General features: G+C 40.7%; 1 protein-coding gene across 10 annotated transcripts in view; it reads right to left on the minus strand.

Annotated features, from left to right (window-relative positions):
* The window catches only part of EPB41L3 (erythrocyte membrane protein band 4.1 like 3), a 201,209-nt gene extending 189,523 nt beyond the window's left edge, over positions 1-11,686 (minus strand). For 2 of the 10 annotated variants that reach the window (XM_079784356.1, XM_079784347.1), the window contains exon 1: positions 10,414-11,677. In XM_079784356.1, coding sequence (XP_079640482.1) covers positions 10,414-10,510 — 97 coding nt within the window. In that variant the 5' untranslated portion in view covers positions 10,511-11,677. Of the gene's footprint in view, positions 1-10,413 lie in introns of all 10 variants that reach the window. The other 8 variants (XM_079784357.1, XM_079784350.1, XM_079784348.1 and 5 more) reach the window with 6 other exon arrangements.
* Between the last annotated feature and the right edge of the window lie 16,223 nt (positions 11,687-27,909).

Consider the following 27,909-nt stretch of genomic DNA (forward strand, 5'->3'; position numbering starts at 1 on the left):
GGAGAAGGGGTGTGGAACAGAAGACCCTATGTTTTCAGAAATCCAATCTCCTATGGTGCCTATTATCTCTAGCATACACTCAGCACTGAACTAAATGTACAAGAAAATGTATGATCCTAGCAAATATGACTGAAATGCTCCACCTCTTCATTACACTGAAGTTCCTTGAGGACGCGAATAACATCCACTCCTTCGGAATCTAGCACACACCGAGTCTTGGATGAAAATGGTGATTAACTGAAAATGTAAAGAAGAGCTGATGTCACAAAAGACTTTGTAAGTTTGATATAAGTCAGTAATTTGATGCAGAGGAAAAGCACATTATCATGGAGAGACACAGACCTAAGTTCCAATCCTGACACAACCAGCATAAGTCATTTAATGTCCCTGAGCCTCAGTTACTTCTTTGAAATAGATCTCAAGAGTCCCTAATTCACAGAGTGTGAGGAGAAGTAAATGGATCAAATCTGTATTATTCCCATTGGAACAACAGTATGCTAGTTGTAGGGCAAATGCTGCATGTTGGATAATCCAAATGCATGAGGGGACGCTTTTTTCAAGAGAATTTCTCAACTCTGCACTCTTGGTGGTTAAGGTCATCATTAAGTTAGGTCATTTTCCTGTGTGTGTCACTTCAGTTTAGTATTTAGTCCTTCGGAGGCATATATACCTCCTGTTCTTAGAACTCGGTGGCAATAGCTATAAGCACTGGAAATTCCCCTCTATTAGGAAAAAATATAAAGAAGTTGAATACCACACAGTGATTTCAAAGTTGTAAAAAATTACATTATCAACAGTAGTGCAACCTCATTTAGTGGTTGCTAAGTAAAAAATCTGAATCTTAAAGCTGGATGCAAACATCTCCAAAATGCAATTATATGACATTTTGAAAATTATTAAATACAAATGTCAAGCTCCTATTTACAAAAAAAAAAAAAAAAAGAAAAGAAAAAGAAAAAAAAAGAAGCAATTTCAGGCACTAACTCTAGGTTTACTCACTGTTAAGACATCCCAAAATGTTTCATTTAACATTCCTGTCTTGTTACACCACCAGAAAATTGGATCTAAATCCATTTAGCACAGACAAAGAAAATGTTTACAACTAAAACTGCATTTATACACATAAGTAATGCAATTTTGCCTTTTAAAAAAAGGCATAAAAGTAAGACTTTGTGGAAAACGAGGGAATGAGAATATTTCTATGTCCCCACATTATATGAGTCACCTGAATCATAAAAGCATTTTATGAAATTTCACTGTCTTTTGTTTTGTATTCTTATCATAAAGGAGCACATTCAGCTAATTTTTGCCTCCCCTGATAGCCATCCTATTTTTTCTAACCCAAAACTTACACTAGGTGGAGCCCCTTGTCCAAGATTTGGAGTGATTAAGAAAAAGAAAGGAAAAACATTTGAAAGCAAAACCAGAAAGACACTTATAGTCTTTCATTAAAAAAAAAAAAAAAAAAAAAAAAAAAAAGTATCCTAAAAATCTACAGTACCACCAGAAAATAATTTTTCTTCCTAATAGTAAGAAACCACGACAGTGGATAGGACCATTAACATTTACTACAAGAAGCACTAATGGCAAAGCTGTTGCTACAGTAACGCTGCAAGGTTCTGAATTCAATGGGAACATTACATTTCGTTTGGGGTGGAGGTATTGAGCCCATGGGGGATAAAACCTTTTCTTGCAAAGATATTTTAACAATATTAATGATCTCATCTGGCTAAAGTGGGCATGCTACTCAGATACTTCATGACATTTCAGTTATGATATACTGCTATGCTAAACAAACAAAAGACTCTTTTAAAGACCAGAGCCCTAACAGAAGGCAAAACACCCAACATACAGGCAAACCTGGAGGTTTTCCATGACGCAGAAATATAGAAAGCCTTAATTATGCATTTCTGGATATCTCTATGTTCAATTATGGGTCCATAGGACTTGCGGTTAAAAATAGGCCCTGACTGTACTCTTGAGCCTCCTGGTGGACTCTAGCTGGAGGAGATAAGACTTGGGAGATAACCCGCCAAACTTGGTGATTGCTCACTGCTGCAGGATAAAAGCACCACTATCTCCTCCACGGTTGCTAGGTCAGCTTCCCCGGTGCTATCTCAGGGCTGGCTTTCCAACTTTACGTGCTCAAAATGCAAAGTTCAGACTAGCAAGCAGCAAGGCGAACCCTTGCCCATGCTGAACTGCTTGTGCTGACATAGCCAACATGGATCTGCCAGTTTACTGGGCAATAAAATGTGCTGGAGTCGTTCTTTTTTTTTTCTCTCTCTCTCTCCAGATTTATATGAAATCTCGAACCAGGCAAAACCTACTTCCGCTGACAGCTGAATTATGTGGCAGAGTAACCTTTGAACAAGTACAAATCATTGACCTCACATGAATTCTTCCCAAGAAAGTCCAAGAAACTGGCTGAATCAGGGTCAGATAGGCAGGAAGGCAGCCTATACTAAGAATCCAGTTCCAATCTTAACTGGGGGATTGTACCTGTTAAATCAAAACAATTATAAAAAACAAATGCTCTTTGATGTTTACTTTATATTTTCCTTACGCAAACTGATTTCTGTTTTGCAGGCTATTTACTAAATACAAATTATCACATACTCTACTACCATAAGAGATACACAGACGTAAACTACTAGGAGTAAAGAGTAACATTTAGGAGTGGATAGTCTTCTTTAATTACAGGTGATTTGTTAAAGAGAAACTGAAATTTGGGTTGTCAAGCCATTTATTGGCTAAAATAAAGGCTGGATGAATTGGGCAAACTATCTTAAAAAGATAGCAAGACGTTTTCACGTAAAATTAGTCATTAAACTTTGTATATTTTCATACCCAGTTCTCATGTTGATGGTAAAGTGGGTTTGTCCTTCTGCTACAGTTTAATACGGTTTTTCAATTAGTGTTCCAAATGGGGAGGGGGAGGCTAGTGACATGTCCTGTAGTATAAAAAACACTAACACACTTCCCCTCCTAAACACTGCACTTTCTCCACCCCTCCTGCCAGTCTGTAGCCAGCATTAATAATAAGGTAACAGATTCTTACAAAGTAAAGCTTAGATTCAAATTGTCCCCTAGAAGATAAAGGTGAGCCAGGTACCTCACATCGACTTCCAGCATGACTCAAAGGAAGAGATGTTAAGGATCAACACAGACTTGACATATTTACACAGTCCTTCTGTCCTCCTCTCTTTCTCTCTAGGATAACAACTTCAGAATAGTCAGAAGAGGAGAATGGGTAACTGATGTTTTAAAATTTTAAATATAGAATTTTAGCACTGACCGGGAAATGGTTGATAAAGAAAGCTACAGGCTAAAATAGATTTTAGAATAACTTTCTCCAGCTAATAGTCGCATTCTTGATATGCCAGGGAGGAAAGAACTTGATGAATCAATTGTTTTTTATTTCGCTGACACTCAGTATTGGTCCTGAGAACAATTTCTTTCAAAGCCAAGTAATGTTTAACCACTTCCTTATCATCAACGCTGCCTCATAAGCATATTATAGAACTTTGCTATTGTAATTTAGTAAGCTTAATTTTTTCCCCTTTTTTACTAAACCTTTGAGAGAGAGAGAGAGAGAGATACTGTCTTAGTCATCAGTACTCTCATTACCTTAGAATTAAAGATAAGGTAGGGAAAACAAAGAAACTACATATACAGAAGTCGTTTTAAAAAAAGTGGGAGCCCTCTTTCAAGGAAAGGAAGGTGAACAGAGGCCCTTTCTTTCAGACACTGTAGAAATGGGTTGAGGTCCACCTCTAACCGGTACAGGGCTCAGACTCACAGAGAGGGGTCGAGGGCCCACAGGGGCCTTGAGGGTGAAGGCAAGACCTGTGGAAGGTAAGCCCAGCCTGGAATTCCAAGACAGTCCTGTGTTTGGGGACTTTGCTCCTCTACAGGAATCCAACCTGAGAGGCACGAGGGTCATTCATTTTTAGAGCCTGGGAGTGGACTAGGGAAGGGAGAGTTATGGTTCTGATTTCAATGGCAGCTGTACATTTTGATAAGAGTGCCCCTCCTGCCAATACAGAGGTCAGTGGTTACAGAAGCTATAAAAGCTGAATGAGGATTATTTCAGGCAGAAAAGTAAAAGCTAACAATTCCTGGAAGAGTCAAAACTCAAGTCTCTGGAGGTTCAAAGCTCAGCTCATAAGACATCTCATTCCGAAGTGTCCTCTGCTTTGTATTAGGAGCAATTGTTTAAATGTCCTCATCTACCAATGGTTTGAAATCTCCTTGATATATGACTTCATCTTGTTTTTTTCTTTGTCCTACACCAGCTACTATAGTGCTGTGTACCTTTTGGGTATTTGATAAACATTTACAGCATGAGTAGCAGAAGTTTAAGTATTTGGAATAGTTACAAACAATGCATTTGCTGCTTTTAGGGTTGGAAGGCTTAACGCTTATGGGATCTTTCAGCATCATATCTCCTTTCTCAGACAGAAATCCATTTTATTAAAACCATTTCTATTAATAGAGCAGATAGAAATTGTCCATGTGTTTCATTTCCTCCTCTTATCCCCAATTTCCTAAATTCATGGGCATTTGCTCTTCTGCAGTTAATTTCACAAAACAAAATGTATGTGCCTGTAGGGTGGGCATGATGATATATTGCCCAGACACCCTCACAAAATGAAGGGTTTCTAATCCTCCAGCTGCCAGAAGTGCTGCCAGCAGACTCCCCTCCGCCCTAAGCCCCCTGAGAGGACTGCCTCCACTGAAGAAGGCTGCCTTGCCCAGGTCCGACCTCCTTCCAGGCTAGCCCGCATCCCAAATGACTCATGTATGTGTAGAGCCCTTGCTCTAATTAGAAACAACCTTAAAATCCTCCCAGCTCCAGGGCTCCTGATAGGGTGAGCTGAGGCCTTTGTGGGGACCACAATCCAGCCCAACTTCTCCCTCTGCCTTGTCCTGCTTTCTTCCTTGGCGTGGTCCCAAGAACACTTGCTTACAAACACCTTGGCTGCCGATGTCCATTTCACAGTCAAGAAACAAACTGTGTTAGCCTACCAAATGTTTGGCATTAGGCATAAAGAAATTATTAAAGGATGAAGTTCCAGTTCTTTCCAATTTGAAAAAAAGAACAGCAGGGTGGGGGGTATACAGGCAAACCCACCATTCCCTTACAGTATGCAAAGGATTGTGGGAGAGACACACGCAGGGTGCTGTAGGAGCCCAGCAGACTCTTATATCCACAAGGGTGGGGAGAGGAAGGTTGTCAAGACAGGCTTCTTGGAGGAGCTGTGCGTAAAAGACAAGCAGGTGTTAGTAGATAAAGACAAGTTAAAGAGTTGGAGGTAGAAGGAAGAAGATGAGAAAAATCACGGGTACATGAGAGTTCCTGAGATGCTAAAGGCAGGCCACAGCAATGAGCAGAGCTGAAGTGACACAGGAGAAAAGGGCAGGGTCAAAAGCGAAATAGGCAGTGATAGGCTGAAGGAAAAACTTACGGGTCATCCTAGTAAGTTTTGTTCTTGATTTTTTTTAGACAGAGACATAAGACACATGACTGTTCCATGCAACCTATACTTCCAGATTTTTCCAACTCCTCACCTCTACCAAAACTCTTTGGAAAAATAAAGCAAAAAGTGGCCCAGATGTTTTGGGAGGGTGAGCATGGTATGGACAATACCTTTATATAAACATGTAAATACATGGAACATGTCATTTTAATAAGAGAAATCCCCAGCACATAATATTTTTCAAAATATATTATTTTGAAAAATAATCTTGTGGGTTTTTTTTTAATCAGACCTCCATCACACAGGTAATATTAAAAAAGCAAATAAACATGGACTATTGAAGAGTAAATATGTTATTTGCTGTTATTGAAATAAGTGAAATGTTCAGATTTAACCTTTATAAATATGACATATCTTCTTGCAAGTTTTGTTTTTGTCATCATTTTGCTGTTCATCTGGTAATCCTATCTAATAAAAGAGAAACATGCAAATTGACCATACCTCTGCTATGCCCACAATCCATGCCCATGAGCCAATCAGGAGTGAGTATGCAAATTAACCCAACCAAGATGGCTGCGGCCAAGGAGCGAGCAGGAAGCTTGGGTTTCCCTGGCAATTGAGGAAGCCAAGCTTCTTGGCCTGCCTGGGCCTCCATTCGAGGCTACAAAGTCTCAATTATAGAAGATAAATAAATCCCAGATACCAGGGCCTCTGCTTGGGTCACCGGGGGGTGTGGCAGGCTGCAAACCACCACCGGTCCCTCGCCTAGGCCGCCCCACGCCCCAAGGAAATCCCCACCCTGATCCAGGATACCCTTCAGGGCAAACCAGCCGGCCCCCACCCATGCACCAGGCCTCTATCCTATCTAATAAAAGAGTAATATGCAAATTGACCATCACTCCAACACACAAGATGGCTGTCCCTATATGGTCAAAGATGGCTGCCCCCATGTGGACACAAGATGGTTGCCACAAGATGGCCAGCAGGGAGGGCAGTTGGGAGGGACCAGGCCTGCAAGGGAGGGCAGTTGTGGGTGATCAGGCCAGCAGGGGAGGGCAGTTGGGAGGGACCAGCCTGCAATGGAGGGCAGTTGGGGGCGATCAAGCCTGCAGGGGAGGGCAGTTAGTGGTGACCAGGCCGGCAGAGGAGGGAAGTTGGGGGCGACCAGGCCTGCAGGGAAGGGCATTTGGGGGGGTGGGACTGAGGCCTGCAGGGGAGAGCAGTTGGGGGGGACCAGGCCTGAAGGGGAGGGCAGTTAGGGGTGACCAGGCCTGCAGGAGAGGGCAGTTAGGGGTGACCAGGCCTGCAGGGGAGGGCAGTTAGGGGCAATCAGGCTGGCAGGGGAGCAGTTAGGCATCAATCAGGCTGGCAGGGGAGTGGTTAGGGGGTGATCAGGAAGGCAGGCAGTCGAGGAGTTGGGAGCCAGCAGCCCCAGATTGGAGAGGGTGCAGGCTGGGCTGAGGGACACACACCCCCATGCACGAATTTCGTGCACCAGGCCTCTAGTCATAAATATTTGTTATTAGGGGTAAGAATGTTCATAGCACCATTATATACAATATAAATGTTGGAGCTTTCTTCCTCTATCCTTACCTTCCTTCTTACCTAAAAATTATCTGTGAGTAAAATTACATGAGTAAAGTTAATTACTAAAACCACCACTCACAAACACTACAGGAACTGTTGATAAGCAGAATTATTAGCTGTATACCAAGAACCAGCAGGCAATGGGACAGTTAAGCAAAGCTGATGATTTTAAACAATCCCTGGTCCCTTCTCTCTCTCTCTCTCTCTCACACACACACAAGAGATAATACGGAATAAAAGTGAAGGTAAACAGTATTTCATTGAAGTAAACTTGAATCCAGTCTATATTACTTTAAAAACGTAAGTAATTTTAAAACTTCAATACCTGATTTATTATTAGTAACACTTTGCTTGTGACAACCACACAGATGACTAGTACTCGCTGGGCTATTGCAATACTTTGGTGGAGAAGCACTACTAGAAGCAACATGGAGCCACTGGGTGTTTAAAGCAAGAGAGAGGCATGTTCAGATTTATAGATGGAGGATGGAATGAAGATAAAAAGAAGATTTAGCTGTAACAAACTCAAATAAGATATGATGGGGTCTGACTATCTTTGGCGATTGGAAATATCAGCATTCTGGCCAAACACTTCTGGAGATCGGCTCCAGTAATCTCCACACTTGTCAATGGAGTACCTTGAAAGAGTCAAGAAAGGCTGGCTAGCTGATCAAGACAACCTTCTGTTTCCTATGTCCCTCTGATTTGGGGAAGGGCCTATTACCCTGACTAATAAAGCAGAAAATTAACTATTAGAGGAATATTTGTGATCAGATTTAGGGGCTTAATAACACTCAGAAACAAGAGTTGAAAATCCAAATGGAATTTGTAGGTACAAGGGTTTATCTAAATTTGGGAAAAAGTCAGCTTCTTTTTGATTTTTTCTTCCAAAACTACTACTATAGTTCTATTCAAATATGACCATACTGCCAGATTTAAAAAATATATATATATCAACGTCTCTAAAAACAGAAATATTCTCACAAGGCAAACCACCCCACTAACATGTCTTCTGCTATCTTCTCTTTCACCCCTTTCACGCCGTGTCATGATTAGCACTTTTGATTCATGAAAGAGTTTTACAAAACTGCCAGATAAAGACAAATTTAGTTGTACAAGACCAAGTACTATCTGAGAGGCACCAAAATTCCGTGTTTGGAGGTACAGAAGAGTCAAAAAGTACATTAAACTGGTTAAAGGGAAATGTGTCTTGTGGAAATATTTTATGTAAATGACCCTAGGCAGATTAAGCTGTACTTTAGTTTACTCATTCATAAAATTAGATAATAAGAAGTTCCTGTAACATGAGGTTGCTATGAAAATTAAGTGAGACTCATGTAAAGCCCATAACCCAGGACCTGGGAGAAAGGAATCACCTGAGGGTAATGCCGAGTGTGAGGGTGATAATCTGTGATCGTGCACGTTACAGAAATGAATCATGTCAGTGTGACAAATCCACCACTATTTTTTTTTTTAAGAAAATGATACCTATTGGCCAAACCAGTGACTCTTTAGGCTGCAGAGCCAGCCTATCATCCTTCTTATAAATGAAACAAAAAACAAGAAAACCAAATGACCCCCAAGTCAAAAGATTCCTCAGTAGAAGAAGGCCTTAGGAAGAGAAGGAGAGAGAGAGAGAGGCTGAAGAGGACAAACACAAGCTTGGTTGAAAAATAGCAGTAAAACACCTTGCTTGCTCTTGGCTACTATTAGGATCAGAGATTTCTGAAGTTTTCTGAGCATCTCACAAATAAAGTGTTATCTTTGGAAGGCTTCCAAAGTCCCAGACAAAAGGATAATTCACAAGATTTGGCTCATGACCAATTTAAAAGAAGTAGATTCTGGCTACTGATTATTACTGGAGGGGAAAATGAGGTGCTAAGGATGATTGTTCAGTTGGTTATCGTTTATGGCAGGAGGGAGATGAAAAGACCTGAAGAGATACACAGAGGAAAACACTCAATGTGAATCCTGAAAGGAGATTTTATTTGTGGAACTGAAGAATCATCCCATAACCCAATAAGCAAAACAGCTGATTAGGTGGTAATTGTATCAAATCAACAACTCACAGCTCAACAGATTAAACTCAAATGACACATATTCCTAAGGATATTTAAGGACAAGTAAATCGTAAGATAAAGATTCCAAAGATTTTCTATTCTATTACACCAGAATAGAAAATCTTACAAACATCGATGCCAAATTTCACGCTAACTTTCAATATAATTTTAGAAATTTCAGAAATAACAGATTGCAGCAACAAATGTATTTGCTCCCAGCAAGTGAAATCCTGCCACTCAGCTGGCTAAGACAGTGACATGGCAGTTTGAAATTTATTTAGACAAGAGTGACTCAGGATAGAAGTGGAACTGATAATTGAGACAAAGACTTTCCTTCAGAGGGATACCTCAACAGATTTCTTTTTTTTTCCGGTCATCAGCCCTGCAAAATGCTTTAAGAAATGCGGAGATGATACAGAGCCAGCCTCTTCTATAATATCATGCTAATCAAAGGCTTTTCTTAGAATGCTGCTTCCCACATGCTTGAGAACTAGAAAAAAGTACTTAAAAATCTAATTTTTGTATTCAAAACCTCCATGCTTTCTAGTCCCCATTCCATAGCAAGAAACCCCCAGCAGACATCACCTGTCTCCCAGCCCTGGTCCTGCTGCAGGCATGCCCAGCGGAGTGCTCTGGAACATCATTATTGCTCAGCTTTGGGAGAGCAGAGTTAGAGTTTGAGATTTAATAGTTTGCTACCTTGAGTTTTGAAAACATCTACTAAGGACCAATTGAAATGGGAAGCTCTCATGTCAGGATTCATGACTAATTTAACACAAATCCATCAACAATGCACCATTTCCAATGGATTTATATTAGAATCATTGCCAACATCACAAAAATAAATACATTTTATCTGCCACAAATGCAGCTATGAATATTTGTGGCATGTGATTTATAGAAACAACCCAACAAGAGCCTTGGAAAATTCAGTTTCAAGCTATGCGGGATATTTTCTAATTACTTTGTAATGTAGAACTACTATTAGAGATCATATAAATTCAAAAGAGGGAAAGAAAACAAACAGCAACAGTTTAAATGTAATTTTGTCATTCACCCTGATTCATCGTTGTTTCATTGGTGGCTGGGTGCTGCTAATAGTACACCTCAGGACTTTCTCTCTAACACAGGAGGACCAACCGCAACAAAGGCACATGAGGTGTGTGCACACAGGCACTGGGATGCCCAAGAGACTTTCCCATCAACCAATGTCATTTGGCAATTTTCTTCTTTCACAAACAAATAGAGAAATTCGCAGCTTAAACATTTATTTCAGGACTCACCCACATTATCCATGTCCCAACGCCCAGAGATAACATTTTCCCAGATGATGGGCAGGTCCATGTTCCATGTTCCATGTTCCAAGAGGCAGTGAGACATAGAGGGTGTGCAAAAAGAGAGAGAACAAAGTAGTTTAGAAACAATTCAACAACTGGTGGAAACTTACCCCCATACAAAACATGATAATAATAGTTGCCCCCTTTCTAGAATTTGCCCCTCTGCCTAGACACCTTGGGTTAAGGAGACAGTTGCCATAGAAAGTAGATAATTCATGGAGATCCAAATAAATCTTTCATTAACGTTTTCACTTAGCTGTTGCAAATAAGAGAAAACACAGGTAAGCCACATATAGTGCCTTATATCTGTACACTACTAATTTGTTCCATCAAAAGCTACTGTCAAGAGAATTGAAATCAGGAAGGGTCTCAGCAAGGTATTTGTTCATAGCAACATCGTACACAATAGCCAAAAAGTGGTAGCAACCCAAATGTCCACTGATGGATTAAAAAAAAGTGTGGTCTATACACACAATGGAATATTATTCAACCTTAAAAAGGAATGAAGTTCTGACACATGCCGCAACATGGAATTTGAATTCTTCAGAGGAAGGACCAAATGAACCTTAAGGACATTATGCTAAGTAGGCAAGTCACAAAAGGACAAATGCTGTATGATCCCACTTATATGAGGTACCTAGAGTAATTAAATTCACAGAGATAGAGTAGAGTGGTGGATTGCTAGGAGTTTGGGGGAGAAGGGAATTGGGAGTTGTTATTCAATGGGAAGATAAAGAGAGTTCTGGATGTTGGTTGCGTGATGTGAATGTAGATAAAACACTGCTGAACTGCACACTTAAAAAATGGTTAAGATGGTAAATTTCATGTGTATTTTACTACAATTAAAAACAAAAAAAGCTACTATCAGAATGGTTCTAGGAACTATCTGGCAACTTGTATAGATCTAGTCTTCAAAGGAAAGAATGAGTGAGAGGGTAAGTCAATACTCAAGATAAAGTGTCAAAAGACTTTAATTTGTAATAGAATAGAAAGCAGCCTAGCAGAAATTCAAGAAGTTTGGTACAATGAGAGCCGTTGCTTAAAAGGCATTGGAAGAAATGACAGATATGCCTACAAAGACCAGAGATGAGCCAGGCTGTCTATACTCGGTCTATGCCTCAAAGAGTGCAGGGACACTGCCCTCTCCTGTTCTATCCAAGTCCATGGACCCCTTGAAAAGTGCCCATGCAAGTTCTTCTTATTGTCCATTGGGTATTTTAAAAGTTTATCTACCCTCTCAAGTCCTGATAACGAATGGTAAATTGTCTTCCCATTGTAGACATGCAAACTTTAATTGTATGGCCAAAGAATACAGTTAACTATTTTTATTTGCTAAAGATCAGAAAAGGAAATTCATTGGTGAATGTATGAGTCACTATAATGGAAGTAACTTTAAGTATCTCTTTCAATCACCTTCTCCTCACTATTTCTCTGACGGGAACTCTATGCACATGGGTTGACCTCCCAATGAGGGCAGACAACTTACATAGGGGAAGGACTTAGGGAAAAGAAGGTGTGGGTTCAGTGGTCTTAAGGAACTGGGTAACCTTGAGTAAGCCACTAAACATCTATTTCCCTGAAAGAAAAGGGAGTAAAATAGATATACTGATTTTCTCATATGGTTTTTTCATTTGTTAAATATAAAATGAAATGACACTTAAAAACAGTGTAAATACAAAGCAGTGTAAATTCAGGGTGGGCTTTGAAATGTCCCTAATTGTCTGCCTCTGGCAGGAATGCTCAATTAATGTTCAAATAAGATAGGATATGCTGCAGCCGCAAGTTCACTTTCACCCAATCTGCCGCTATCCCCGTTATTCACCCTATTGACTAACTTATTCCAAGCAAATGAAGGCTCATGAGTCTAAAGTAGGTGGTTCTTTTTTTTTTAAAAAAAATTCTTTATTGTTGAAAGTATTACATGTGTCCCCTTTTTACCCCCATTGACCTCTTCTGCTCCCCTCCACCCCCCCTCCCAGGTCCTCACCGCCCCATTGTCTGTGTCCATGGGCCATGCATATATGCATACAAGGTTCTTGGTTAATTACCTCTCCCCCACCAATCCTCCCCCACCTTCCCTCCCAGATTCCCTACTCTGTTCCATGCTTCCATATCTCTGGATCCACTCTGTTAATCAGTTTATTTTGCTACTTAGATTTCACATATGCATGAGATCATGTGATACTTGTTCTTAAAGTGCAATCCAGGACCCTAGGAGGTCCCTAAAACTCTTCTAGGAGACCTGTGAGGTTAAAACATTTCTTAGTTATACTAGCACATTATTTGCTTTTTCACTGTCATTCTCTTACGAGTGTACAGTGGAAGTTTCTAGAAGCTACATGATGTATGATGTATTACCCTCAGTTTCTAATGCAGAAGCAGATGTAAGAATCCACTCTCTTCTATTAAAGCAGACATTAAATAGATTTGTGATGCCACTTTTTCCCCTAAATTATTTTTGTTTTGGAAAACATAGTTAACTTTCATAAAAATATGTTAACATGGAATGGACTTTTATTGTTATTTTTAAGGAAACCAAAATATGCATTAAGACATTCTCAGCTGTAATTTCTGATGCATTAAATATCAGCAGATACAACACATAAACCAAAGCACTTTGCTGTCTTCAATAGTTTTTCAGAATGTATAGAGGTCCCGAGACTGACATGTTTGAGGACTGCTGTGTCCAGAGGGCAAATGACACAAGAGGAGGCTGCAGAGGAAGTAGGAGACCAGGAAGCAGGAGCAGACCCCGTGGCCGTGTGAAAGTTTCTGGTCTTTGTCTAAGAGCAACATGAGGCTGTGCCCCATGCGCAGGAGGCTGCAGTTACAGTCCCTTTCTCGGTGTGTGACAGTTATACAGAATCATTCATTGCCCAGCTTCCTTTTGCACCTTATAATGATTCATTATACAAAAAAATGAACTCATAAATCTCCATCCTAAAGCTCCATCACACTATAATGAATCTCAAGGTTGTTTTCAAAAAGAGTAATTTCTCCTACATGGACAGATGCAGTGTCTGTACTGAGCTTACCTTTAAAGGCCAACTTGATGGCTAATTTGAAAGTGGGAAATGTTTATAGATGAGCTTCCTTTTATCTCCCAATACTGGTGCCCACATTCCAATGAAGCCAGATTAGGGTCTGGGCTCATGCAGCTCTTACTCTGGGGATGCTGCTGCGTGGGGTGGGAGGAAATGAAGCTCCTAGTAAAAATGGCCTTTTCTAAGCTCAGTGAGGCCCTCCTGTGTGCTGGCAAACCCTCTCTGCTCTCTCTGTGGGCTCCCTTGTACCTCTCCCCTCAGAAGCTGTTGCAAACTATTCATTCTCAAGTCCCCTCTGTACTCTCCTCCCTCCTAGGGAAAAAACCTCATTTCTCTCTTCACCCAGAAGCTAAAGGCAGGAAGTGATGGAGTTAACATTCATGCACCATGATGATAAAATTTAGGAATTGTAACTTTATTTTTTAATTTATCTTTACTGTTGAAAGTATTACAGATGTCTCTCTCCCCTTTTTCCCCATTTACCCCCTCCACCCGCCCCACCCCCCCAAGGCCTTCACCACACTTTGAAAAATATATATATTTCTTATTGATTTCAGATAGGAAGGGAGAGGGAGAGAGAGATAGAAACATCAATGATGAGAGAGTATCATTGATTGGCTGCCTCCTGCACACTCCCTACTGGGGATCCAGCCCACAACCGAGTATGTGCCCCTGACTGGAATCGAACCTGGGACCTTCCAGTCCGCAGTCCAATGCTCTATCCACTGAGCCAAACCAGCAAGGGCTTCACCACACTTTTGACTGTATCTATGGGTTATGCATATAAATTCTTTGGCTAATCTCCCCCTGCCCATCCACCTTCAGTTTCGAGGAACAAGTAGCATTGAAAGCGTGATTATGATTTTAATAACAAGAAAATGATTGTGTGTTAGTAACATCAGTGAGAAAAGACAGGTCTAAGACATGTCAAAGCACAGGAATGTGTGTGAAGCGGGGCTACGGAATTTAGCCAGGGGACAAGGCTAGTCACAGCAAAAAACGTTATCAAAGTACATTCTCCAGGGACAGCACGACTGAAGGGACTGATAAGGCCTTAGAACCTTCCATCGAGACTGAGAAGATGAAACATCAAGTCCCTGGCTTATCATTTAAAAATGCTAATGACATCTGAGGGAGGGAAAAAAGTCACGGAATTAAACTTCTCAGTGTGTCTAATTGAAGCATTGCAAAAAGGTGCTTGTTCTTGTGTGTTTGTTTCTGAGGGGTGTGGGACAAGGAGAGGAACTGTGATTACACAGAGACAGTCTGTCTTTTTCGAACCTGCTTTGGCTTGGATGAGTCACTGGCCTGCCCTGTGTGCCTTGATCTTGTTATTTCTTAAGGTTACCTATTGCAGAGATGTGGTAAAGGAGAAAAAAGCTTTCTCCAGCCCTCGGATGAGAATGCTTCATGAATAGAACCCCTCAGTGGGTGGCTGTCCTTTTTCTCCTTTCTTCCTATTACAATAGGCCATTCAAAAGCTGCTAACTTTCAGGTAACTCGGATGTATATACATACAAAAAGAGATTTTGAGAGAGAGAGAGAGAGAGAGAGAGAGAGAGAGAGAGAGAGAGAGAGAGATAGCAAGAGAGGAAATGCATTTACAGTGAAGAAGGATGTGGTAATTCATGAATATATTAAAAGCAGAATCTTCTATCCATTGATGACTGGGTTGAAACCCCCACCCTGACATTGGACCTGGTAACTCGATAGATGTGGCATCTGTAAACGCCTTTGTCTTTAAGGTTTGTCTAGAATCACTGGCCCCTTCCTCTCCCTGGCATCATGCTCTCGCAACAGGGGGCTGTCTTTTTCACTGGCAGCTGGAAGTCAGCTCATGGTTGGACAAGCCATCTCTCCCAAGAAGCCACACTCGTAAGAAAAGGTACACCTCTGTTAAATTTGGACTTTATTCTTCCTATCTCCCCTTGCCTGGAACAATAGTGTGATTAATCTGTCATTTGTTATTTCTTTATTGGCTTATTAAGAGATAATATCCTACATGCTATTGGCTTGTGAAATTGTAATTCCCACAGCAAACCTGTGCCAAATAAATTGCTGGCAGAGACAGAACTAGCCTCTAGTACAACTTTGCTGAAAACCCTCTGCCTGGGAAGTCCTAGTTCTGTGCCCACTAGTTCTCCTCCCCTTCTGCTCTCACGTCCTCCTTCAAGTGGTTTTCTTTACCTGGGTTTCCTCCCTGCCCCCCAACCCCCCTCCCCACTCTACGCCCCCCCCCCCCCCACTTCCATCTGTGGCTTCTTCTCTTTCTATCCCAGATGTTGTCTCTTGGTAATCTAGTGGGTTCTTTTTTTTTTTTTTCTTTTTTTCAGTTTTTTTTTTTACTTCAAGAAAAACGATTTTAAATATAATAATGTTACATGCAACAAACCTTAATATTTCAAGAAAAATTATCTTAAATATAATAATGTTACATGCAATAAACATTAATATCTCAAGAAAAACTATTTTAAATATGATAATGTTGCAATAAACACCAATTATTCAAAAAATGATCTTACATATAATAATATTACATGCAATAAATATTAATATTATAGGAATAAAAGGATTTTAAGTATAATAATATTACCAAAACTGTACAAACATAGTAGGATATCACAAAAGTTGTAGGAAATATAAAAAATGTGCAAATAACAGGATTACTTCTATTAATCTAGTGGGTTCCTAGGGGGAGTTATTGGCATCACAGTCTCCTGGCTGCCTGGCATAGAAATACTATGACACATGCCTTCCCTCACCTCTCCCACTTCAGCTTTACACCTTCAGCTCCCACCCAGCCCACCCAAGTGGCTCTGTCTCAAGCCCACTTTCCTCTCCCTCTCTTTTCCCCCCTCTCTCCCTCTCCACTTTCCATCATTCAACATCGGTCTGAGCCCCAAAGCCCTACTTTTCCTTCAAGTCTGGGAGAACCCAGGGTAAGCCATCCCCGTCAGAACTAACTGTTCCCTCTTTCGTGTTTCCTCAAAACTGAGATGATCGCTTAAAAATGTGCATAACATGTTTTTAGTATGCAATAATTTCATACATATAAAGGTGTATGTGTAAGCTGGGAAGCAGAGCATAAATTGAACACTTGTAAACCTATCACCTGACAATGAAAATATTGCCCATATTGTTGCACCTGCCATTCAGTCCACCACATAGGTATTCCTTAAAAGTTTTGCATGGTTTTTAGCCTTATGAAAATGGTATTACATCATTCAATCTTCTGGAACTTTCTTTTTTGATTAATAGTATTAAGATTCATCCATGTGGTTGGTTTAAAGCTATCGTTGATTCATTTTTGTGGCTGTATTATCTTACTTTGTGAATATATCATAATTTATCCATTCTTCTGTCCATAGATATTTGTGTTGTTTCCAATTTCTTGCTATTTTGGATATTTTTGAACATTTCTTGGTGCATATGTGTGACCGTTTCTCAATATATAATTATATGCGGAATTACTATGATGGACAATGTGCAATCTTTAGATGATAATGCATCACTGTTTTTCAATATTGTTATCAATTTACCTGCCTCTCTCCAGTAATGCGTAAGATTTGATGCTTTCAAAAAATCCTCTTTTGAAATTCATTATTATGACACTTTATATCGTGTTTATTGGTGTTAAATACTGTTTCCCTGTATGATGATATGCATCATTATTTACTTACACTTTTATTCCTATAGCCTATATCAGTACCTTACTTGTAAAATATGTTAAATGAAAATAAAACGGAAGTACGTACAACAACCTGCATTTGATCTGAGTTACAAGATAGTTTAATTTCAATGCAAATAGCATGAAAGGATTTGGGGTTATTAATCCTTTGCACCAAAAATACAATTAATTCAATCAGATTGCTTTCCTACTATTACCAAGTTAGATGAACAAAATTAAGAAAATGGTGACTTTATTTGAGAGAAGATAATCAATTTAGAGCAAGGAATACATTTTGGGAAGTCAGAAAGTCTAATTATAAGCATAAAAGTATGACTTAGCATAGCCTGTGGACACTAGCACCCAGAGAAATATGCAGGTCAAGATAGATGAGGGACTCAGGAAGGAAGTACAAAGCACTATATACTCATCCAAAGATTTGTACCTTAGACTATCCATGTGGCTTCCTGTTCTCGAGTCTCACAACTGTAATAGTTAGTAATAGTTATGAATTTGTTTTTATAATATAGATTGAATATAGTTGCTGGACTAGCCTGGAAACCTAACCATAATTTTTAACAAACTCTTCCATGGCAAAGAACCCAAAATTCCAAACAACCACTGACAAATGCACTTTTGGAAAAATGACTCATCGGTAACATGGGGAATGCCTATATTCAGAAAGTAGGTCTCTGCCTTTTATCACTGTAATCTTTTCATCCTTGGGGCAAAAGAACCAGTGGCTGAAGAAAAGAAGTATTTCCATGCTCTTAAAAACAAAATGCACCACATCTATTAAACTGCTCTTTGATCCGCTGCTTATCTTCTGCTTTGAAAAAATAACTCAGAAAAAAAATGCCAAAACCTCCATTTCTCAGAAAAGAAATGCCAAAGTATGAGATATGTACTTGGGCATTCCTTATGGGAGGGATATAAAAAGTGTTTTAAAAACCAAGGGCCCCAAGAAAGAGGAAGACCATGTCAGCATCGCTCAATGTGGCCCTAAAGGGCAGGGGACACTACTGCAACCCCGCTTCTCCTCCTTGTGGATGCAGCTGGAAAAGAAAGGGCTTCAAACCACTCAGAGGTCATCGACCTTGTCTTGCCCGCATCTTAGATGCTGATTCTCACCTCATGTGCAAACTGCTACTTTAGTAGGTCAATGCCGGAAAGCAAACTCCTGAATTCAGTATGTCTCTTTGTGAACAGAGAAGAGTCAACCAAAAGGTGGGTAAGAACTACGCCATAAATCGCTAGCAAGCAACCTCATACAAATGCATTCAGCTTGTCTCTACAACAACAAAACCACCCAACCATCAAGAAGAGGAAGCCTTTGGAACAGAACTCCGTGTTTCCAGCTCTGGTAGAATGCACGGGCTCAGGGCACTCCGACTGTTTGGCGTTAAAGGGATAATCGATGCTTGCTGAAGTTAGAGGGAGAGCTTCAATAGAGTTCTTTAAAATGTTACTCTGGTTAACTCAGCCACTTAAACGTTTTTGAAAATACATGAACAGATGCACTCTGATTTCTATCCTAGTTTAGAATGCTAAATCAAGGCATAATTATTTGTACCTACTATTTAGCTATAATTATTTGTATTTATTGAACACCTACTATGTGCTACATGTAAAAAGACAGCATTACAAAAATATGGCTCTTGGCTATCAAGAGAGGTTGTTTTTGGTAGGGGTAGGAGGCTAGGCTGAGTTCAGGGGCAATGGGCAGAAAAAGAGGAAGAACATGTGAAATTGACTCTGATTAATTTTCTGGGAGCACAATGCAATTTGCTCTACAGAGTCCATGGTGTGCAGCAGTCACTTCCACCCACACCCAGCACAGCAAAGTATAAGGCGAAGAAATGATTCTTCCCCCTTTTTTTTTCTTTGAAAAATTTTTTTCTATTCTCAACTCTTATCCTCAGACTTGCTCAAGTTATATTTTTGGCTTGAGCAATGATTTTATGGGTCAGGCACTTTTACCCAAATCAGCTCATTACCAGGCAGTACAGTAACTACATTGCCTTAGAAAGCGCTGGTGGTTCAGTCCAGCTGTTCTTTGAAGCATCATGTAAGTGGCTCACAGTTAAAGCTACATTCCAGCCCTGCCTACAGATCTTGCATCTTGCACTACCAGTGGTCGGCAAACTCATTAGTCAACAGGGCCAAATATCAACAGTACAACGATTGAAATTTCTTTTGAGAGCCAAATTTTTTAAACTTAAACTTCTTTTAACGCCACTTCTTCAAAATAGACTCACCCAGGCCGTGGTATTTTGTGGAAGAGCCACACTCAAGGGGCCAAAGAGCCGCATGTGGCTCACGAGCCGCAGTTTGCTGACCATGGGACTAGACTAACAGCTAGTCAGATATAACCAGCAACTCCCTTTCCTTGTGCCAAGTGGGAGGTGAGGAGAAAGTGCTGTGCTTTAGCCAGCATCTATCATTTCAATAGATTTTAATGGGAACCTCATAGATAAATCATTTTACTAGGTTTTGTAAAGATTACCCAGAATATCTTTGAAATCACCCAAATCTATGCAGAAAGGTGAAAGGAGACAAAAGTAAAATGAAATTCCAGTTAACATGGTTAAACAGTGAACGTGTTAAACCAATTCAGAAAAACAATAAACTGTCATCAGGTTAATGTGATCAATTATCCAGAGAACAAAACTATATGAGTTGTACTACTTATCATCATCACAATGTTACTGTTGTATTATTTAGTACTTTTATAACAGACCCTGTGCAAAGTTATATTTTTATTTTCCCATGACAAAATTATGTTTCAATAACACTGACCTATAGAAACTATCATGAAGTTTATGCTGTTATAGGTTTAAAGTTTTTTTTCACTTATGATGATGCTTTAGGATTGTAGCTTTGAAAGCTGAAGCAGCTGTAACTCTATCATAAAGACAAATAAACTGTCATCCAGGGAAATTAAGTGGTGATGAACCCACAATCTGGAAAATTACATCTCTGCTTCTTTTTCCTGAAACACTCTTAGATATCTTCTAACGGTTTCATAGGGAGAAAAAAGCTACACTGAAGACCAAGTACTACGTGAAGTAAGCTGAAAAGTAAGCCTATATTGAAAGTATGAGACGTAAAACAAAACACTCAGCGAAAAGGTTTGACAACTGGGTTACATGTACACTTAAGCAGCATTACTCATTGTTGCATTACCTAATTCATTTTGAACTTCAATATATTTTTCAAAGGAACCAAATATCTAAGAATAGCATAAGTTGCTCATCCTTTAGAGGTAAAATGTAGATGACGTTGTAACATGATAATCTTCCCCAGACTTCATAAATTTTGTGAAAGCATCTAAGTGATCCAGCCTCTTAAAAGTAAGATCTCTACATTTTTAGCTTTTGTTATTCCAATATCAACCACAAAGAGAAAAAAATAAGGAGTCTCCTAGGAAAGAACCCAGGTCAAGGGAGAAGAGAATCAAGGGACCTTTGGTCCAATGTCAGTGTGGGATGCTGTGCTCGGTGCCAAAGCTTCCTGCCCACCCATCTAACTGCCCATCCTCTTACGCCAGGGGTCCTCAAACTACGGCCCGCAGGGCCACATGCGGCCCACCGAGGACATTTATCCGGCCCGCCGGTTGTTTTTGCCGCCGCTGCCTGTCCTGCTTAGCAGCCAACTTAGCAGTGTGCATAGGAATTTGTTCATAGTTTTGTTTTGTTTTTTAACTGTAGTCCGGCCCTCCAACGGTCTGAGGGACAGTGAACTGGCCCCCTGTTTAAAAAGTTTGAGGACCCCTGTCTTACGCCATTAAACTTTCTCCACCGATAGCCAGAGTAACCTTTCCACATCTAACCTCCTGTGCTACTCTTCTGCATGCAATCCTGTCATGGTTCCCTTTTGAATATTTATAAATTCCAAAATTTTCTAAGTTTACAAGTTGGGTAAAATGCTCAAGCATTTATTATTCACCAGGCATTTTATATGAGAACATGGACGCCATAACAGACTTGGAGTGACACTTGGCTTGGACCACAGTGGGTTTAGCGGCATCCATTGGTGCTTATGGAATCTGAGTCCGGTTAGGATCACCATTGCTGAAAGTCAAAGAAATACAGTTGTATTACAGGTACTAAGCTCTTTGGCCTGGGAAACATGGGTTACCCTTGTAATAACCATAAATTGAAGTGCTCTTCTAAAAAAACACACAAAAAAATAAACCCACAACAGAACAGATCTGTACATTTGGAAAAAAAAAAAAGTAGTGTAGCAGTTTTACCTAATTATCTTGGTAATTAAGTGATCAATGTAGACTCAGCAAGATCAAGCAATCTAAATGAATTTGTCACAGATTATTTTAGTGCAGACAGAAATAGATGTCTATGATACTCATTATTTTTCCAACATGAAAGATGCAGATATAGAGGGGGCAGACCAACAAAATAATAATTTCTATTCCATTTTGAAAGGCAGAAACATTTTGCAGTAGGGTTATCAGGTCTGTCTTTCTAATTGCATTTTGATTTGGATATTATTTTAAAAATGTGAAAAGAGGCAAAGAGAAAGTTACATTTAAGTATATTCAGGATTAAAGTTTATTTTTTAATGATTAAAAATAAATGTAGTCAGGACAGAAAGTTTGAAACATAAAGATGGAAAAAGTAGAAGTTGATTTGCTAAATATGAATTTCACACTGAATTAAACGTTAATAAAATATACATCACATGTCAAACAAATGGGTACACTTGTTTGAGCACTATGTGCCAGTTATTTTGTAAGTATTATTTCTAGTTCTCACAACTCTGTTAGGGAGGCATTACTAAACTAGTTTTGCAGAAAAAGAAACTAAGACTCAGGAAACAGGGTGATTTGTCCCCATTCAACTAGAACCTACTGGTACTGGGGTGCCGCTTAGGTGAGTATGTCGCTTATGTCCTATTTGCCAAATCCTTATCTCAAGGTGTGTTTCCAAGGGAAACCAGACTAATACCGATTATGCATATGGGTGATATGTGTGTCTGGATGGGGGACAGCAGCTTAGTTCCTAAGAGAGTAGTGAAGGTAGAGAGAACATTTTCCAAAAGTGACATACCATTTAAACAATATTTAAAGAGCCATATTGAAAGTCATTCTTAAGACCATGATGAAAGTATGTTTGAGGAATTGGCCTGAAAGTACAACACTACAAAGCAGAGGAAAAACAGACAACGGTGGCACCTTTTAAATGTCCTCATGCCAGCATGTGTGTCCCGCACATATAGCAAGGCTATCTGGCTCATTTTATATTTTATCATCATGTTGGTTCTGCTTTGTAGGGCTTGCAGGGTATATATTTTTAAATATTCTCAGTTTGAACAGATACTTTCTTATTCATAATGCAAACTAAAAAGGGCATCCAACATTAAAAACAACAACAACTATTTTAGGTGGAATGCAAATGTATCTTAATCTGTTTTAAATCATCAGACCTCTCTAGCTTGTCCAAATAATCTTTGCCCTCCACGGACTCCTGCTTTGATGATTTAGCTCTGCAAAATTTTGAGGCTGTTGGGGAAAAAAATGAATTTTCTATTTAAAGGTGAAGCTGAGTCTCTGATGAAACATTTGATTGTATTTGAATTAATTCTGGTGAATCTTTCATGCAGCATATTAACATTGCAGGGGTTACAAAGAAGGAGAGATTTGTGTGGCATGATGCTGATTTTTTAAAACTATCAGGCAAATAGTGAAAATATCATGAGTGTATCACTTTATGATGTCATTTAGTGTTTTTTCATCCTCTGTGTGATGTAGAAAATACTATTGTTTCTATTTGTCCATGAAGAAGCTGTGGCTGACAGTGGCTAAGTAAGCTGTCAGATGAACTGGGTTTGGAACAGGGTCCTGATAGGAATCACACAGGTGTGGCCGGATGTTTTCACATAGTGGATGACCAACATCTTTCCAGTTTGAGACATATTTACATAAATTTTATAAACACCATGTGTCAAAATCTAGAAAACATGGACACGACAGATCTTGATCAATTAGATCTATGCAATTTCTCATATTCCAGAAAAGGTTTGAGTATGTGATTCTAACATTATAATGAAGTATCTAATTCTTAACTCTTCCAATCTTTAGTACATGGTCATGCCCTGTTTTGTTTCCGACTTGTTCATTCCTCATGTGCAATGGGCTGTTTGTAACTATTTGATGAGGATGGGTTTGTCCTCTCATGTTTTATGACTGTTTAGAAGCATTTCTGTTCCTGGAATATGAAGCTGGCAAGCTCTTTATAACAATTTGTTTCTCCACCTGTCCTCAAACATATCACGTATACACGAGGAATGGCCTAGTCTTTTCATTCTTCTAGATCAGAAACATTTGAACAACCACCCATGCTAATTAACACATGCATGATTGCATTTTGTAAATCACGGAGCTCTTAGAGGAATCAGATGAAAAGCTTCCTAAAAGAGATTCTAGATCAAACAAATGTATCAGCTCCAAACCACTAATTCTCGTACATATTTCTGAATGCATATAGCATGTAATGGGCATCTTGCCCAGCATATCTCTTTTTTCTTTCAGCTCAATCACTATCAGCTTGGCTCTCCACATGCTAGTCTGCTTTTGAAAGCTCTGTCCAGCTCACATGACTATAAGCTCATTTCTACAATGAAGAATGTTAATAATTATACAGATTCTTTCAGCTACCAAAGCTTCAATTATTCATGTAATTAGACCAAAATGAGGTAGAGGTGGTTTGCAAAAGTTTCCAGATAATTGCTTCTTTTCCACTTTGCCTGTAAAGATGCAATCAAGGGCTGGCAACTCTCTCATATTGACATGACTTGGGTTGTAAGATCTTTCTCCTTCTGTCATTGCCCTTCTCAGGCAGCCCTACACAATCATGCATGCAGTGAAGAGTTATTGAGCTCCCACTCCTGGTACCACTTAATGGAGACTACAAAAATGAATAACTTCTCAATCAATAGAATAAAGAATAAAGACAAGGTGCATTCCCCGTGAGAGCAGAAAGCAGAGCTGTGGAAGGAAAGAGGAAGGACAGAGACCTTCTAAGGATTACCCAGAAAAGCTTCATAAGGCCTTTGAGAAACTGGTAGAATTTCAAGATGAAGATAGGATGAGGAGGGGCAATTCGGGTGAAGAAATGGATGAGCAAAGAACATAGAAATAAAACCTAAGGTATGCCCCAGAAATGCTGACAGGTGCAATGCGTTTCCTGTTGGAGCCAGTGGGAGACAACCCTGAAGGTGAAGACAGAGGGTAGGGTTTTGAATACAAATCGGAAGGATTTAGAACTTATCCTTTAGGAAATGGGAGAGACTTGAGGTTTAGAGCCAGGAGTGATATAATTGAAGCTGTTCTGTAAAACGATTGAACTGGGTGCAGAAGTGAGGGGAGGGGGTGGGATGAGAGTGGGCTAGGATGATTACTACATGGTCTGAGCAGGGTGGGACAGAGCCTGGGGTAGGACTGGTAGCAATGAGATAGAAAGGAAGTGACAATGGGAGTCACCACAACTTGACCGCTGACACTTCTGCGGTGTGTGACTGAAGGAGAGCAATGTGAGAAGATGACATAAAAAATGGAGACCAGGGTTCCCACCGGGGGACTCAGGACATGTTGTACTGGGTAAGGGAAGAGAGCAGGAAATTGATGAAAGACATTAGTAGACATACTCAGTCTGAGGTGACTGGAACAGCTGGGTAAAAATACCTACTTGGCAGTTGGAAATGTGAGACTAGATTTCTAATGGAGGCTGACGATAAAGATGGTATAATAATTCATCCAGGCAACCTACACTCCTGATTCTAGAAAACCAGAGGCTTGTTGCCAGAGCAGCTAGGTGTTTCACATGTTATTGACTCCTCCTCAGGGAGCCTTCTTATCCCCGTTTTACTGATGGGGACCCTGTGGCTCAGAGCCATTACCTAACGTGCTGGAGTCAGTGGTGAGATGGCTGAGTTCTGATTTATGTCCTTGTTTTTCCACCACTCTAAGAAAGGATAGCTCTCTCCTTCCTCTTAGTTCAGAGTCTCGATGTTAAGTATTACCATGCATTCCTTTACCCACTCATCTCTTTTCTCCAGTTCTAATCTCCATTCATTCTGCTTGACTGAAGTATTTTCTCATCGGCCCCAATTACACTCAGTGTCATTCCATGTCTCATCATTGTTTTTAACCTAGCTAGCTGCTCACTCTTTCACTACAGAGGATTCCAGGGCAATGTACTTTTAGCTCCCAGGCCTGGCAGAATGTCCACGGTCCCACCAGGATCTGATCTCTTGTATTAGCTTTGGGCTGTGTGACCCACAGCACTTCAGAACACATGCTGGACATCTATCTATCTATCAGACCTGCTGTTTTTACAGGCCATTTCATCATGACACCAAATGCTCCCAGACAAAAGCTACATGTGCTCAACTAGCATGAAAACAAAATTGAGCATTTTCTTCTCAGCAATTCGGTGGCTACTTTGATTCCTATATTGCAGTTTCATTGATTCCCTGGCAGTACGACAAATCATAAACTTTCTACCAGCTATTTATATTTCTCCATCTTTACTGAGAAGAGCATGTCTCAACAGCTTTTAAAATGTCTAGCCTCTTCAGCAGCTCTCCACGGAAAGTCCTCTTTTCTAATGAATTGTGCATCTTGCTATTCTTGGTTAGCTGGTTCTGAATCGGCAAATTCTATGTTCCATGTGCTAGGTCTCACACTTCCCTTCCCAGCGCCTCTGATAACTGAATCACAAATGAATCCTCACAGTGTAGCAGGTGAAAGTTGTTATTCTGCTTACAGATGAGGAAGTGGCCCAGAGTGAACTGTGACTCATCAGGCTCCCTGGATCTTTTTAGTGAACTATTCACAGCCAACCGCCCTGACTTAAGCTTTTGATTAATCATCTCCCTGCAATCCAAACCTCGGGACTCATCCATAGTGAAGTCTCCCTTGCTGCTGCCACTCAAAGTGTGGGATCACTTTGCTGAGATCCCTTAAGGTTCTCATGTTTCTATACATTAGCATCAAAAACTGTTTCCATTTTGGCTCGCCAACTAGAATGGGTGGGCAGAGGCCATGCCATGTTCCCCCCTGTGTTCCTAACATTTGAATAATGATTTATATGAAATGCATAGAATACTTGTGAAAGTAGTGACATCTCTGTTTCTAGATATATTTAATCAGAGGCTGTTAGAGAGGGACTTCAACCATGCAACTGTCATTCTGTTATTTCTAAATTTCCCAATCATTTAAGTATATTATTAAAGTGATTTCACCAATCCCAAATAGTTTAAAAATATATGTAACTACACAGTGCACATTACTCCTCAAAATGACCATTATAGTTAATTTACTATTCTGATTTAAATAATGATTGGTCCTAGAAATTATTAAATGCCTTGTCAGGCCAATGTTTTTAATTATAAGCCTCAGCCTATACATGTTTGTTGAACACCTACTCTATACCAGACCCTAGGGATAAGAGGATGAGAAAGACAGTCTGCCCTCAATAATTACATTCTAGTAGGGGTATCTCCAATGACTTAAATATCTGCTAAGGGATTGAGAGGTAATAATCAGAGGTCTATACCTCTGGTTCTCAGAGCAGAGAATGCTTTCCTGAAGTCACTGCATAGTCTAAGAAGCCTACTTTAAAGTCCTCTTTGGAAACTAATGTTACAGGAGAGGATCTTTAACCACTTGGTGACACTTGAGTCTGAATGGGAATTGATCCAGCTGGGAAATGCCTATGGCAGACAAGGAAAGGGGAAGAAGGCCTGAAAGATCATTTCAAAACCAACCTGAACTTGACTCCTTTCCTGCTGTAATTAAATGTACACATATAAGTAAGGACCCTCCCTCCTCCCCCCCCCCCCCCGCCCCCTCCATATGCCACACAATTCCAGCTTGGGAAGGGCAAACCTTACAGGGCGCTTCAGGAACTGTCATCAGGAGAAATGCAATATAGGAGCCACCACCCAGACCCCGCTCTACCAGATTCGTCTGTGTCTAATCAAATGGAATTTAGATTTCAACCACAATCAGATTCGGGATTTACAGTCCTTTCTACTTTCATTCATTTCACGGATTCCAGCCCTCTCCTGGCCCAGTCTTAATCCAATGCACTTCGGAGGGCATTAGGAGTTGTCGACGAGCCTGGGGTGGGGGTGGTGAGGGCCCTAACGCCTGGTCCTCTAGGGAGAGCGGCACCCAGGGCCCGAGCTGGACCTCCGGAGCGGGTCAGCCGAACTCCGTCTCAGGACTGTTGGCGCTCACAGCCGCCCTATCTTCACTGCGCCACCCGGATGCGGGTGCGTTTTCTTTGCTCGCCTTTTGGACACGCCCCTCGCTCCGCAGAGGACCCAGTCGCCAGCACCCCAGGCTTCCCTCGCGCAGGGGCTTCACTTCTGCAAAACGAAAGGCGAAAGCTGCGGCTGGCGGGCGAGGGGGCGGCGGGACGCGCCGCGTGACTGCTGCTCCGAATCCGCAGCCGCCGGAGGGCTGTCACCGCGCGGTGCGGACCCCGACCTCAACTTCCAGGGAACTCGGTGCCGGCGAGCCCGCAGCAGCCCCGACGCACCCTCCCCCGCCGGCCCAGGGCCCTCCGGCTCCCCCGGCTCGGCGGCGAATTCCCGCAGCTGGTCCCCAACCACCCCACCTCCCGAGCTGCATGCCCCCCGCTGGCCCGTGGGCCCGCCGACCCCGGCTACTCGGCCCGAGAAAGACGCGCTGAAGGTAGTTCG

This window comes from Cnephaeus nilssonii (assembly GCF_951640355.1).
Source record: "Cnephaeus nilssonii genome assembly, chromosome: 11".
In the NCBI taxonomy this organism is placed as follows: Eukaryota; Metazoa; Chordata; class Mammalia; order Chiroptera; family Vespertilionidae; genus Cnephaeus; species Cnephaeus nilssonii.